This window comes from Sinohyriopsis cumingii, chromosome 9 (assembly GCF_028554795.1).
Source record: "Sinohyriopsis cumingii isolate HCF-2022 chromosome 9, ASM2855479v2, whole genome shotgun sequence".
Taxonomy (NCBI): Eukaryota; Metazoa; Mollusca; class Bivalvia; order Unionida; family Unionidae; genus Sinohyriopsis; species Sinohyriopsis cumingii.
Genome location: NC_142969.1, coordinates 2465149 through 2480290, shown reverse-complemented (window position 1 = coordinate 2480290; position 15142 = coordinate 2465149). Strand labels below are relative to the sequence as shown.

Below are 15142 nucleotides of genomic sequence, written 5' to 3'. Positions count from 1 at the left end.
TTCATGTAGTTTGCGAAAGAACAAGCTGGCGTACATATTACAGTGACATTTTTCAGAATATTGTACTACCAACTGGATAAAAGCATATCGAGAAACGTCTCCACTTTTCCTTATTTATGCTATAATTATGTTGGTGAAAAGTTATGATATGGAACTATCATGGACTGCTCGATAATGATTTATGATATGGACCTATCATGGACTGCTAAACAGTGATTTATGATATGGACCTATCATGGACTGTTCCACAGTGATTTGTGATATGGACTTATGGACTGCTGAACAGTGATTTATGATAGGGACCTACCATGGACTGCTCGACAGTGATTTAAAGAATGAGGGTTGCGATATGGACTTATCATGGAGCGCTCGACAGAGATTTATGAGATGGACTTAGCATGGACTGCTCGACAGTGATTTATGATATGGACTTAGCATGGACTGCTTGACAGTGATTTATGAGATGGACTTATCATGGACTGCTCGACAGTGATTTATGAGATGGTCTTAGCATGGACCGCTCGACAGTGATTTATAAGATGGACTTATCACGGACCGCTCGACAGTGATTTATGAGATCGAAATCCCTCCCAGCCTCATCCCCTCTGTATGTCCAGAAAACTTAAGCTCGGAAAAAGACTGAAGTTGACCTTTCCGATGACTCACATTCACCTGAGCATGCGCCTTGAGGTCATAAACTTGTGAAACTATCACACTATGAATTTCGAAAAAAAGAAACAGAGTGCAAAAGATAGATAATACATTTTTAAAATGTTTTTTCTGTTAAACCAGTGAAATTGCATAATGTTTTTAATGGAGTAAAATATAATTTTTCATCTGGGTACTTAAGTCAGTATTGGAATATGAATTTACTATCGAAATCGTAGTGCAAATACCAGTGAAGATGTAATGATACACCATCGTCCTAATGGAGACAACCGCCAAAAGAAACTGAAGTCACAAAAAACCTGCCCAATCTCTCTCTCTCTCTCTCTCTCTCTCTCTCTCTCTCTCTCTCATTTGATATATATATCCAAGAAATGTTGGAATTCCCATCATTTTTCAAAACTGCCATTGTAAAGCCTCTGCTGAAGAAACCAACACTAGACCATAACGATTTAAAGAAGTACCGCCCAGTTTCTAATCTCCCATTCATATAAAAAGTCTTAGAAAAGGCTGTTCTATCCCAGCTTGTATCTCATCTAAATTTAAACAGTCTTTTTATCAATGTGCAATCTGCATATCGCCCTTGCCACAGTACTGAAAATACTCTTCTAAAAGTAGTCAATGACATTCTCTCTGCGTTGGATAGCGGAAAGATTACAGTCCTCACCCTCCTGGATTTGTCTGCAGCATTTGACACAATAGACCATGATATATTATTTCACCGTCGCCAGCATGTATTTGGCATTCATGATACAGCCTTACTGTGGTTCAAGTCCTACTTGGTCAACAGGACACAAATTGTATCTGCAAATGGAATATACTCCAGCCCAGTTGATTTATGTTGTGGTGTTCTACAGAGGTCTGTTCTTGGACCTGTTCTCTTCATTCTGTTCACTCATTCGCTCTCAAGTGTCATAGATCATCATCCAGTGTCTCACCTATTGTACGCTGATGACACCCAAATATACAAATCTAGCCACCCAACTGAAGTTGATGCTACCATCCAAGGTGTAGAGAGGTGCATTTCTGATGTGAAATCATGGATGACATGTAACAAGCTGCAGATGAATGATGATGAAACTGAGGCCATTCTGATCACATCACAAAGACCTTCTCATTCGCGTCCTTTACCTCAGACAATAAATATCAGCAACACCAACATTAAATTCACACAATCAGTACAAAACCTAGGTGTTACTCTGGACAGTACTCTCACATTGCACCAACATGTCATAAACATATGCAAGGCTGCATATCTTGAGCTGAGACGCATCAGCTCAGTTCGCAAATATCTTTCAGTTGATGCCACTAGAACACTTATGTGTTCATTAGTACTTTCAAGACTGGACTATTGTAACTCAATTATGTCTGGTTCATCTCAATATCTACTCCAGAAACTTCAAAAAGTTCAAAACACAGCTGCTCGGATCATACTTAGAGTACAACGATCAGAGCACACCTCTCCGCTGCTCTGTGCTCTACACTGGCTATCCATTCGATCCAGAATCAAACACAAAATTTGTTCTTTGTGCTACGTTTCACTGTCGGACTCTAGTCCAACATACCTATCCGACCTCACCCATATGTACGCACCAGCAAGATACTTACGCTCCTCTTCTGACAATCGTATACTCATTATTCCCACTATGAAAACAAAGTCATATGGACAGCGTTCTTTTGTATACCAGGGCTCAGCAACGTGGAATGAATTGCCCACTGACACAAAGACACAATGATTACATTCAAGAGGGCTCTCAAAACTCACTTATTTCGACTGCAAGAACAAACTTAAAAACCTAATAATGTTTCCTACCTGAAATATTCTCAGCACGTTTTTTTTATTTTTTAATGTTTTTCTAATTTCATGGTGTTTGTTTTTGTAATAATATTATTATATTTTTTTTATGTTATAGGTGTTGTTTAATGTTGTAAAGCCATTAGAGCTTCTACAGATTAGGCGCTATACAAAGACCTCATTATTATTATTATTATTATTATATATATATATATATATATATATATATATATATATATATATATATATATATATATATATATATAGAGAGAGAGAGAGAGAGAGAGAGAGAGAGAGAGAGAGAGAGAGAGAGACTTTACAAAATAAAATTACATAATATGATAAGCATTCCAAATCGTTATGCACGCTTATAGTGTCACTCAATCATTTAGTCGTTATCATGTGCAGTTATGGAATTAGTCCTAAACAAATATACATTTGACACATTGAAGGACCATACATATTGTTTTAGTGTGTCTATGCTTGCGTGTGTATGCGTGTGTGTGCTTGTGGGAGGGGGTGGGAGGGGGTGGGACAATTCCAACTAAAATCAATTAGCATGTTTCCAGAAATTTACACACATTTTTTCGTTATCTAATAGAGCTGGTAATCACAACGAAACTGTGTGCAGAGGTATATCTGAGCGTAGTACTATATATACCACAGTACATCACAAATATATTTGGGGCCAACAATTTGATGTTCATGGTAATGGCCTGACCTTTTTTAAACTTCCGTCTGTCAATAATCCAGAAAAATTACCTTGCTCTGATTGACAGCAATATAATACCAGAATTATGTCAATTATATTATTTGAAAGAAATGTTTTTCCTAATATGAAAGGAAATAGAATATCTTAGTTCTAAAGGCAATTGCAGCCTTCTGCACACCCACCCACCCCAACATTGAATGGTTTGTGCATTATAGTAAATGAATTTTATATATGTATATTGATTAGTATATACGTTGTAATTAAAAAGATTGGAACTCAACTGGGACTGTACGCTTCCACTAGAGCTGACACCCCTTAAAAGTCATTGTGCTGTCATTAGAGAGTTCTTGATAAAAATGGAAAGTCTTCACAATTAAGCGAACAATTCGTTAGCCATTATGATAATATAATAGGCTGGGAAACTTTGAGCGGGATGGCAACACCGGGCAAGATATTTAATGTGGAGGACAAGTAGACATAAGCCAAACATACTCAACAAATGGAAATATATTTAATGAAATTGAGCAATTCAGAAAACTTAAAATAGAAAACAGTTCCTGAAAATCTTAGGATAATGCATAATCTTACAAACAAAAACGCATACAGGTGGATCTGCCCAGATATCTTTAACATGATTCCATGTTGGCAATTACCTGTCAAACATGCGATTAAAGTATCATAAATATAAGTATATGTGTGATATCTAACATTACTATGTGGCAAATACAAATGTTCTACAAAAAATAAAATAATATTTTTTTAAAATTTTTTTAATTATAAAAATGAAACATGCTGCTAATATCATTAAATTCGTTACAAGATTATTCGGGAATGTCTTCGAATTTCTTACTGCTGAAAACTACCGAAGTGACTGTACAGTGAAAATGTTCCATGGTACATACTACAGAAACAGATAAATAACTGTACAGTGAAAATTTTCCGTGGTACATACTACAGAAACAGATAAATAACTGTACATTGAAAATGTTCCGTGGTACATACTACAGAAACAGATAAATAACTGTACAGTGAAAATGTTCCGTGGCACATACTACAGAAACAGATAAGTAACTGTACAGTGAAAATGTTCCGTGGTACATACTACAGAAACAGATAAATAACTGTACATTGAAAATGTTCCGTGGTACATACTACAGAAACAGATAAATAACTGTACAGTGAAAATTTTCCGTGGTACATACTACAGAAACAGATAAATAACTGTACATTGAAAATGTTCCGTGGTACATACTACAGAAACAGATAAATAACTGTAGAGTGAAAATGTTCCGTGGCACATACTACAGAAACAGATAAGTAACTGTACAGTGAAAATGTTCCGTGGTACATACTACAGAAACAGATAAATAACTGTAGAGTGAAAATGTTCCGTGGCACATACTACAGAAACAGATAAGTAACTGTACAGTGAAAATGTTCCGTGGTACATACTACAGAAACAGATAAATAACTGTACATTGAAAATGTTCCGTGGTACATACTACAGAAACAGATAAATAACTGTACAGTGAAAATTTTCCGTGGTACATACTACAGAAACAGATAAATAACTGTACAGTGAAAATTTTCCGTGGCACATACTACAGAAACAGATAAATAACTGTAGAGTGAAAATGTTCCGTGGCACATACTACAGAAACAGATAAGTAACTGTACAGTGAAAATGTTCCGTGGTACATACTACAGAAACAGATAACGCTGTCAACCTATATTCTCTGTCATTCGACATCTCACAAGATGCATAAAGAAAGTAAACATATTTTTTTTGTAAATATTAATGGTACAGCGATTGCTCGTTAGACGAAAACTGTCAGTCTGTATACAAAAGACTGAAGCTGCGCTAGTTTAGCTATGACTTTTACTAATACTACTACTACATATTACCAATTATACTAACATGTATGCTGATTATGATGATAATGACGACGACGACAATGATGATGATGGAAGAATACGAAATTTGATGGCAAAATAAGAGTTTTAAATCTAAATATATGTGTTTCCACACGTTGCCTCCAAATATATGTGCTACACGTTGTCTTCAAATACATGTATTTCATTTGTCTCCAAATACATGTATTTATATATTGTATCCAACTAGATGTATTTCATTTGTCTCCAAATACATGTATTTCTATGCTCTCTCCAAATACATGTATTTATATATTGTATCCAACTAGATGTATTTCATTTGTCTCCAAATACATGTATTTCTATGCTCTCTCCAAATACATGTATTTATATATTGTATCCAACTAGATGTATTTCATTTGTCTCCAAATATATGTATTTCTATGCTCTCTCCAAATACATGTATTTATATATTGTATCCAACTAGATGCATTTCATTTGTCTCCAAATACATGTATTTATATGCTCTCTCCAAATATATGTATTTCTATGTTGTCTCCAAATACATGTATTTCTATGCTCTCTCCAAATACATGTATTTCTATGCTCTCTCCAAATACATGTATTTATATATTGTATCCAACTAGATGTATTTCATTTGTCTCCAAATACATGTATTTCTATGCTCTCTCCAAATATATGTATTTCTATGTTGTCTCCAAATACATGTATTTCTATGCTCTCTCCAAATACATGTATTTCTATGCTCTCTCCAAATACATGTATTTATATATTGTATTCAACTAGACGTATTTCATTTGTCTCCAAATACATGTATTTCTATGCTCTCTCCAAATATATGTATTTCTATGTTGTCTCCAAATACATGTATTTCTATGCTCTCTCCAAATACATGTATTTCTATGCTCTATCCAAATACATGTATTTATATATTGTATCCAACTAGATGTATTTCATTTGTCTCCAAATACATGTATTTCTATGCTCTCTCCAAATATATGTATTTCTATGTTGTCTCCAAATACATGTATTTCTATGCTGTTTCCATCTAGATGTATTTCTATGCTGTCTCCAAATACATGTATTTCTAAATGTTATCTCCTGATACATTTATTTCATATTGTCGCCAAATACATGTATTTCTATATTGTCTCAAAATACATTTATTTCTTTTTCTCCAAATACATGTAATTATACACGTGGTCTCCAAATACATGTAATTATACACGTTGTCTCCAAATACATGTAATTATACACGTTGTCTCCAAATACATGTAATTATACACGTGGTCTCCAAATATATGTACTTCTAAATGTTGTCTCCAAATACATGTATTTCTACATGCTGTCTCAATTCTTAATTCCGTGTAGTATGACGAATTCTCACATTTCACAGACATAGTAAAAAAGTGGGTTTTTCCAGAACCAGAATAGAGGATGGCTGATTCAGTGATACGTTGTGATGTCACGAAATACATAAATCTCTTTGTCACGCAGTGAAAAGAATAATGCGACGAAAGCTTTTAAGGAAATAGTGCTGACCCATATCTCGTCTGAATACAAATGATAGAGAAAAAAAAACTTTTGTCGTCTGAATACAAATGACAGAGAAAAAAAAAACTTTTGTCGTCTGAATACAAATGATAGAGAAAGAAGAAAAATAAAATTGTCGTATGAATGCAAAAGATAGAGAGAAAGAAAAAAATTTGTCGTCTGAATACAACTGATAGAGAGAAAGAAAAAACTTTTGTCGTCTGAATACAAATGATAGAGACAAAGAAAAAAATGTTGTCTTTTGAATACAAATGATAGAGAGAAAGAAAAATAAATTTGTCGTCTGAATACAAATGATAGAGAGAAAGAAAACAAAATTTTGTCGTCTGAATACAAATGATAGAGAGAAAGAAAAACAATTTTGTCGTCTGAATACAAATGACAGAGAGAAAGAAAAAACATTTTGTCGTCTGAATACAAATGATAGAGAGAAAGAAAAAAATTTTGTCGTCTGAAGACAAATGATAGAGAAAAAAAAATTTGTCGTCTGAATACAAATGATAGAGAGAAAGAAAAAAATATTGTCGTCTGAATACAAATGATAGAGAAAAAAAAACTTTTTTCGTCTGAATACAAATGATAGAGAGAAAGATAAAAAAAACTTTTGTCGTCTGAATACAAATGATAGAGACAAAGAAAAAAATGTTGTCTTTTGAATACAAATGATAGAGAGAAAGAAAAATAAATTTGTCGTCTGAATACAAATGATAGAGAGAAAGAAAACAAAATTTTGTCGTCTGAATACAAATGATAGAGAGAAAGAAAAACAATTTTATCGTCTGAATACAAATGACAGAGAGAAAGAAAAAAACATTTTGTCGTCTGAATACAAATGATAGAGAGAAAGAAAAAAAATTTGTCGTCTGAAGACAAATGATAGAGAAAAAAAAATTTGTCGTCTGAATACAAATGATAGAGAGAAAGAAAAAAATATTGTCGTCTGAATACAAATGATAGAGAAAAAAAAATTTTTTTCGTCTGAATACAAATGATAGAGAGAAAGATAAAAAAAACTTTTGTCGTCTGAATACAAATGATAGAGAGAAAGAAAAAACCTTTTGTCGTCTGAATACAAATGATAGAGAAAAAAAAACCTTTGTCGTCTAAATACAAATGATAGAGAAAAAAAACCTTTTGTCGTCTGAATGCAAATGATAGAGAGAAAAAATAACTTGTCGTCTGAATACAAATGATAGAGAAAAAAAACTTTTGTCGTCTGAACACAAATGATAGAGAAAAAAACTTTTGTCGTCTGAATACAAATGATAGAGAAAGAAGAAAAAAAAAAATTGTCGTATGAATGCAAAAGATAGAGAGAAAGAAAAAAAATTTGTCGTCTGAATACAACTGATAGAGAGAAAGAAAAAACTTTTGTCGTCTGAATGCAAATGATAGAGACAAAGAAAAAAATGTTGTCTTTTGAATACAAATGATAGAGAGAAAGAAAAATAAATTTGTCGTCTGAATACAAATGATAGAGAGAAAGAAAACAAAATTTTGTCGTCTGAATACAAATGATAGAGAGAAAGAAAAACAATTTTGTCGTCTGAATACAAATGACAGAGAGAAAGAAAAAAACATTTTGTCGTCTGAATACAAATGATAGAGAGAAAGAAAAAAATGTTGTCGTCTGAAGACAAATGATAGAGAAAAAAAAATTTGTCGTCTGAATACAAATGATAGAGAGAAAGAAAAAAATATTGTCGTCTGAAGACAAATGATAGAGAAAAAAAACCCTTTTTTCGTCTGAATACAAATGATAGAGAGAAAGATAAAAAAACTTTTGTCGTCTGAATACAAATGATAGAGAGAAAGAAAAACCCTTTTGTCGTCTGAATACAAATGATAGAGAAAAAAAAACTTTTGTCGTCTAAATACAAATGATGGAGAAAAAAAAACCTTTTGTCGTCTGAATACAAATGATATAGAGAAAAAATAACTTGTCGTCTGAATACAAATGATAGAGAAAAAAATACTTTTGTCGTCTGAACACAAATGATAGAGAAAAAAAACTTTTGTCGTCTGAATACAAATGATAGAGAAAGAAAAAACCTTTTTTGTCGTCTGAATACAAATGATAGAGAGAAAGAAAAAACCTTTATGTCGTCTGAATACAAATGATAGAGAAAAGAACTTTTTTGTCGTCTGAATACAAATGATAGAGAAAAAAAAACTTTTGTCGTCTGAATACAAATGATAGAGAAACAAAAAACCTTTTGTCGTCTGAATACAAATGATAAAGAAAAAGAAAACTTTTGTCGTCTGAATACAAATGAAGGAAAATAGTTTTGTTCATATTCATGTCAAAAGAAAAATAAATTTATTCAAGCTCATTAAGTAATTCATTAATTAATCGGCATAAAAAATAAATCAGATAATTAAGTTATTAAAAGCAACGCAACAAAATAGTTTTCCTTCTAGCTAAAACATCTATTTCAAGAATAATAATTTATTATTTTTGATTGGCTCGTAACTAATCTGCCTTTAGATCATGCACGTAATAGTCACAAAACCTTTAACTGGCCGAAAAAGATTTTCAGAAATCGACCTTAAGTTCCTTTCTTCTGTGCTTGTTATCATTTTTAACCGCTGAGAATTGAAATTATTTTCAACATTTTCATTTGGTACCAATTAAGGACTTAAGGATTTATCGCAGTGAATACGCAATGTCGATCCGACCGTTCTCTTGGAAGATGTAGCATAAAGAAGAATTTCAAGATCACCGCCATGGCAGCCAGGGTGAAGATTGCGGCCTCTCCATTTTCACGGAAGATCATCTGCATGTGATACAAAGTCCTAAGGTAAAAGTCCCATCTCGATACGACGATATATTCAGACACAGTAGCCTGGCTCGATGATGGCTGCCATTGCAGCCTTGTTAGACATCATGTTCGGAACCTTTTTCATTCATAATGAACTAGACATAATAAGAACTGTTTAATTAAAATCCAATGTCGTTACAGCAATACGTTTAGAAGAAGCACAGATATCCTGATTTTCAAGATGGCCACGTTCGAGTTCGAGGTCAAACAGGTCAAACATTTTAATTCAGTACCATGATAAGACGACTTGCGTAAAACAATGATACGACAATCATTTCATAAGTTCATTACCATGATAAGACGACCTGCAGTTAAACAACGATACGACAATCCTTTCAGAAGGAGTAGCTATGACAGAATTTTCAACATGGCTGTTAACAATGTTTGAACCTCCTGTTGGGAAGTCCCCATCCCACACTGGTGTGTTTGATAGATTCTAATAACATTTTTGTACTGAGATCTGGTATAACTCTATGAAATGCCACTTTTGAATGCTACATAGTACCCCAAATATCCGAATAAGTAATAACGTAATTCACTACACCTTAAAAAAAAAATAAAACTAAACTTTGATTTTATCTAGGAGACACATTGAAACAAAATTAAAACTAAACTTTGATTTTATCTAGGAGACAAATTTTCAAAACAAAAATGCCTTGTTTTAGAGCCTACCTTGTGATATTCAGTCCCTGAAAACCATGTTCGCTTCTATGTTTTGTCCAGAAGCTCAATATTATCGTGCAGTTTTCATTAATCAATCATCCTTGTCAACAAGATGATACAAAATGGGCCGTAAACTGGATTATTTTGTATCATATTACCACTCATATAGAAAGGACATTCAAACCTTCGGCATTCATATTTCAATATTTTTTTGTATCTTCCTATTCCGATGTTTAATAAAAATTGTCATAGCAAGCTGCACTTAAGTGCAAATAAAATGCTTATATGGAAAAAAAAAAAACTTACCTGAGGCTGAATTTTGAGTTCCTCTCTTTCTTTGTCTCCTTGATCAAAGAATTCGGTCATGACCAGATCGGCCACCTGTATAAAAAAAAAAAAAAAAAAAAAAAAAAAAAAAAAACAACAAAACAAGCAAAAATCAAACAACAAACAAACAAACGACAAAAAAAACACCCCAATAGTTTACATAACTATTCCCCTGAAAGCTCTGATAGTTCATGAATTCTAGTAAAAAAATCAGTGTCAACGGTTCATAGGAGAATTATATATCATATTTATAACCGTGTAAAATATTTTCTTTTCAAATGAATGGACTGGTTACAAATGATCAACCCAATAGAGAGTTACTTGTTGATTGTAAGACAACCAGTTGACTGATAATAAACGGCAAACTTTTAGTTTGCACTTAAATATAATCGGAAGAACCTTGGCAATTTCCGTTACGCCTGGAATAATTTCGTACGTAATTCGTCCGCCTTGAGAACTACATTCTGAACTACTTTTTCGTATGGAATAGTACGGCGGCGGAGGGAAATAAGTTGTTGCAAAATATGTGGTGCACTCCGCCAAAGTCAAATTACCAAACACATTTATTTCACTTGTATTACAACAACTACTTCCTATGTTATTCCAAGACCTGGCGGAAATAAATAAGCTATGTTCCTATCGCACTTGAATGCGCTGAAGCTCAGTCTGAATTTAGCTTGACCAATATTGCGCATGTAACTTAGACTGTCATTAGTATATATTCAGAAATATGGACACGGTTTAACAAATACATGTTTAAATTAGATGATAATAATTAATGCCGGATTTGGGAACACATTGCGCGATCAACGTGATGGATAAAGTATCAATGATTTGATGTGCATCCGCGCACGTCGCCACCACCAAATGAACAAGGCAGAAAGTCACCTTGAGTTATTTCCCTTTAAGTGAAATCTGTCAGTCGATCAACTTACGACCTTCAGACTCGATAGTTATCTAATAGCTGGCAACATAATCATAATGATGGTGTCACGAGGTCAGGTATCATAATGAAGGTGTCACGAGGTCAAATATGCATAGCTGAATATGTAAAGCACATCCAAATATCAGGAATTAAATCGTGTTTCCTTTTGACCCTCTTTCTGTCTTCTTTCTTAAATACAAAGAAAAGCTAGGAAAACATGTCGGATTGCACTTGTTTGGTTTTGCACTGCTGAAATACAATATGCATATGGTTTATTTCGATGAAATATTATTTTCAAATAAATGAGCGGGAAATAATTTAAAACCAACCTATTGTAAGGGGGAAAAATAATACATTTAAAATCACGTTTACATGTATACATTAACGAAAACTCGGGAAAGTTACGCATTTATCGTTTCCATACACAGCAGTGCCAAAAAACTGTATTTAAACGTACATTTAAACTTGATATAAATGTTCATTACCTTCATTTCATGTAACGAAAAAAGCGTATGTCAACATCGCTATGTGAACGGATTTTATTCAAGTAAATATTAATTGTTGTTCTAACATTTAATACTAAAATAGTTAAACCAGAATATGTTTAATCAAGATTTTTAAATGCTTACAAAAGCATCCAAACAAAAGTTGTTGATGGCTATGTAGTTTTAAAATTGTAGCCAGGTACTAAGGTAGTTTAATAAAAGAGGACGTCGGGTCTATCATAGCAAATAACTGGGCAATACAAAATTGTTGTCAACACGGCCTGCTTTCACTGAGACGTCACAGAGCTGCATTAGTCAGGTTTGTGCTGAATAATCACTTTTAGGTTGACCTAGTCCAATGGGGGCCCCGAGTGGCCGAGTGGTCTCAGTTACGGATCACTGCCATCTCACCTCTGTCTGCGTGGGTTCGAGTCTCGGATTCAGCCAATGTGGGTATGTGAGAAAGCTTGCCAGTAGCTGCTCGTGGGTCGGTGGTTCTTTCCGGGATTTCCCCGGGTTCTACCTCCATCATTAATACTGGCCGCCATGTATAGCCTATCGTGTGCTGAAATATGACGTTAAACCCTACAACAACAACAACCTCGTCCAAACATAGCCACGTAATTTAACATTGATTTTGTCTGTATGTACTTCTCGGAGTGCATCAGTACTGACTATCCAAAGTAATATAAATGGACGAGTGTATAAGTAAAGCTAATATCTGGCATGAAAAGTGTAATCAAATTATACAAAATGACACTCGATAATGAAATAGTTTCTGAACGTCTACATGACCTGTATGACTTATTATAACTCACAATAGTCTCTTTCCTTTGACTGACGAGATATAGGTAAGACACTTTCGGCGCCAACGACAGCTTTATCAGTTATAAGATAATGTGCCAGACTTATAAATGACATATCCATATAGTTGTGAATTGTGTTCTGTTGAAACTAAATCACAGTATTAATGTATACCAATCATTTGTTGTGAAATATTCCCATCATGCCCTGCATAGAGAGTTGCGTCATTGTTATGCCGTCACAGGCTAGACAGGACGCTCCTCGCAAACCTTGTTTTTACTCGTTTTTATCGCAACTGATTGGATATGTCAATATGTCTGTTTAACAATAAAATCAAGATAAAAACAGGGTATGGAAGGCCCACAGCTTTATGATCCAAACGTCCTTCTTGTGAAATTTTGATAATCAAGAAAGAAAGAAAAAATTAATACTTCAACTAGTGAAAGTAATAGTAGTTTTGTTTAGCTATTACTTCTAGTACTAGTAGTATTTATGTAGTTACTACTTCGACTACTATGGTTTGTGTAGCTACAGCTACAGCTACTACTACTACTACTACTACTACCACCAAAGCATGCAAATATGGTGATTATGACGTAGGTGGGATACCATACCCGTCTAGAAACTTCCCAGGGCTTTGTAATAGCTGCAATATCACATGTAGTCATCAAAATACTGCGGAAGATCTCCTTGATATCCCGGTCATCCCAGTCAATACTGTCTCCCTGGTCAGTCATTGCGAAAAATTTCTCACGGATTCTGCGGAAATGGAAATTGTAAACCTAACAGTTTATCATACTCGTCTAGTTTCATGGTCGTGACTTCGTGAATAACAAGGTCGCTATAGTAGGCTTGAAAAATCTCACCTAGCCGACAGCTGAAAGCAAGGGCGTCGGTTCATATATGGCAGGGGTGCACCACCCGTGGCCCGAGTGTTCTGTCCGGCCCTCTGGGCAAATTAAAACAACACAGAAATCTTGCCCGTGAACAGTAATTATATTAAAGAAATCAGTGTTTGCGGCTCTCGAGTGGTCTTAGAAAATGCAATATAGCCCTTGGCCAAAAAAGGTTGTGCACCCTGATATATGGTTACGTTTTGAAGTTGTTGTTTGCACTTTGTTTCGGAGGGAAAAGGATTTTTTGAAAACTGGCGTTAAAATTTGATGACGGATTGGAAACATTCGTGCAAAACTAAAAGGCCTTTAAGGGAGAATATATTTAAATACAACTGACTGGCCCTATGGTTACTTTTTTTAGAAGAGTTTGAAAACAGCTAACGTACAAGAATTACGAATGACGTAAACCAGACGCAGAACTCACATGGTCTAATGGTCAAGTGAGCTCAGAACCAAATGTTTGAACAATAGTTATGTTATTTGAAAACAGTCTGTCTGGTAGATTTGTCCAAATATCTATAGCATTTAAAATAGGCTGTCAAACAGAATTACCTTTACAAATATCTTATTTCAAATAGGCTGCCATGTAGAATTGACCACATAACTGTATTTTGTTTTTGACATGCATGGTGTGCGGTAGAATTGCCCATATAAATATAATATTTGAAATCGGCTGTCCCGTAGAATTCCCAATAATAATGTGGAATTTGCAATATGCTGTCCGGTAGGACTGTCCATATTTTGCAGAAAGAATATTACTCACGTAGTTTAATTGAAGTATGATGATATTACAACTCGAGTATATACTTAAAATAATGACTCAACTCGAATATAGACTTAAAATAATGAGTCAACACGAATATAGGCTTAAAATAATGACTCAACTCGAATATAAATTTAAAATGATGATTACAACTTCAATAAAGACTTAAAATAATGACTCAACTCGAATATAAACTTAAAATGATGACTACAACTCGAATATAAACTTAAACTGATGACTACAACTCGAATATAAACTTAAACTGATGACTACAACTCGAATATAAACTTAAAATGATGACTACAACTCGAATATAAACTTAAAATGATGACTACAACTCGAATATAAACTTAAACTGATGACTACAACTCGCATATAAACTTAAAATGATGACTACAACTCGATTATAAACTTAAACTGATGACTACAATTCGCATATAAACTTACAATGATGACTACAACTCTCATAAACTTAAACTGATGTTTACAACTCGCATATAAAATAAAAATGATGACTACAATTCGAATATAAAACTTAAACTGATGACTACAACTCGCGTATAAACTTAAAATGATGACTACAACTCGAATATAAATTTAAACTGATAGCTACAACTCGCATATAAACTTAAAATGATGACTACAACTCTCATATAAACTTAAAATGATGACTACAACTCGAATGTAAACTTAAAATGATAACTACAACTCTCATAAACTTAAACTGATGACTACAACTCGCATATAAACTTAAAATGATGACTACAGCTCGAATATGAACTTAAACTGATGACTACAACTCGCATATAAACTTAAACTGATGACTACAACTCGAAT

General features: G+C 33.8%; 1 protein-coding gene across 2 annotated transcripts in view; it reads right to left on the bottom strand.

Annotated features, from left to right (window-relative positions):
* Window positions 1-15142, bottom strand: part of LOC149791173 (dual 3',5'-cyclic-AMP and -GMP phosphodiesterase 11A-like) — a 325685-nt gene that overhangs the window by 12752 nt on the left and 297791 nt on the right. For both annotated transcript variants that reach the window (XM_089969623.1, XM_089969625.1), the window contains 2 exons: window positions 13261-13405; window positions 10412-10486 (listed from right to left, as the gene is read on the bottom strand). In XM_089969623.1, the coding sequence (XP_089825749.1) occupies window positions 10412-10486; window positions 13261-13405 (220 nt within the window). The remainder of the gene's footprint in view (window positions 1-10411; window positions 10487-13260; window positions 13406-15142) is intronic.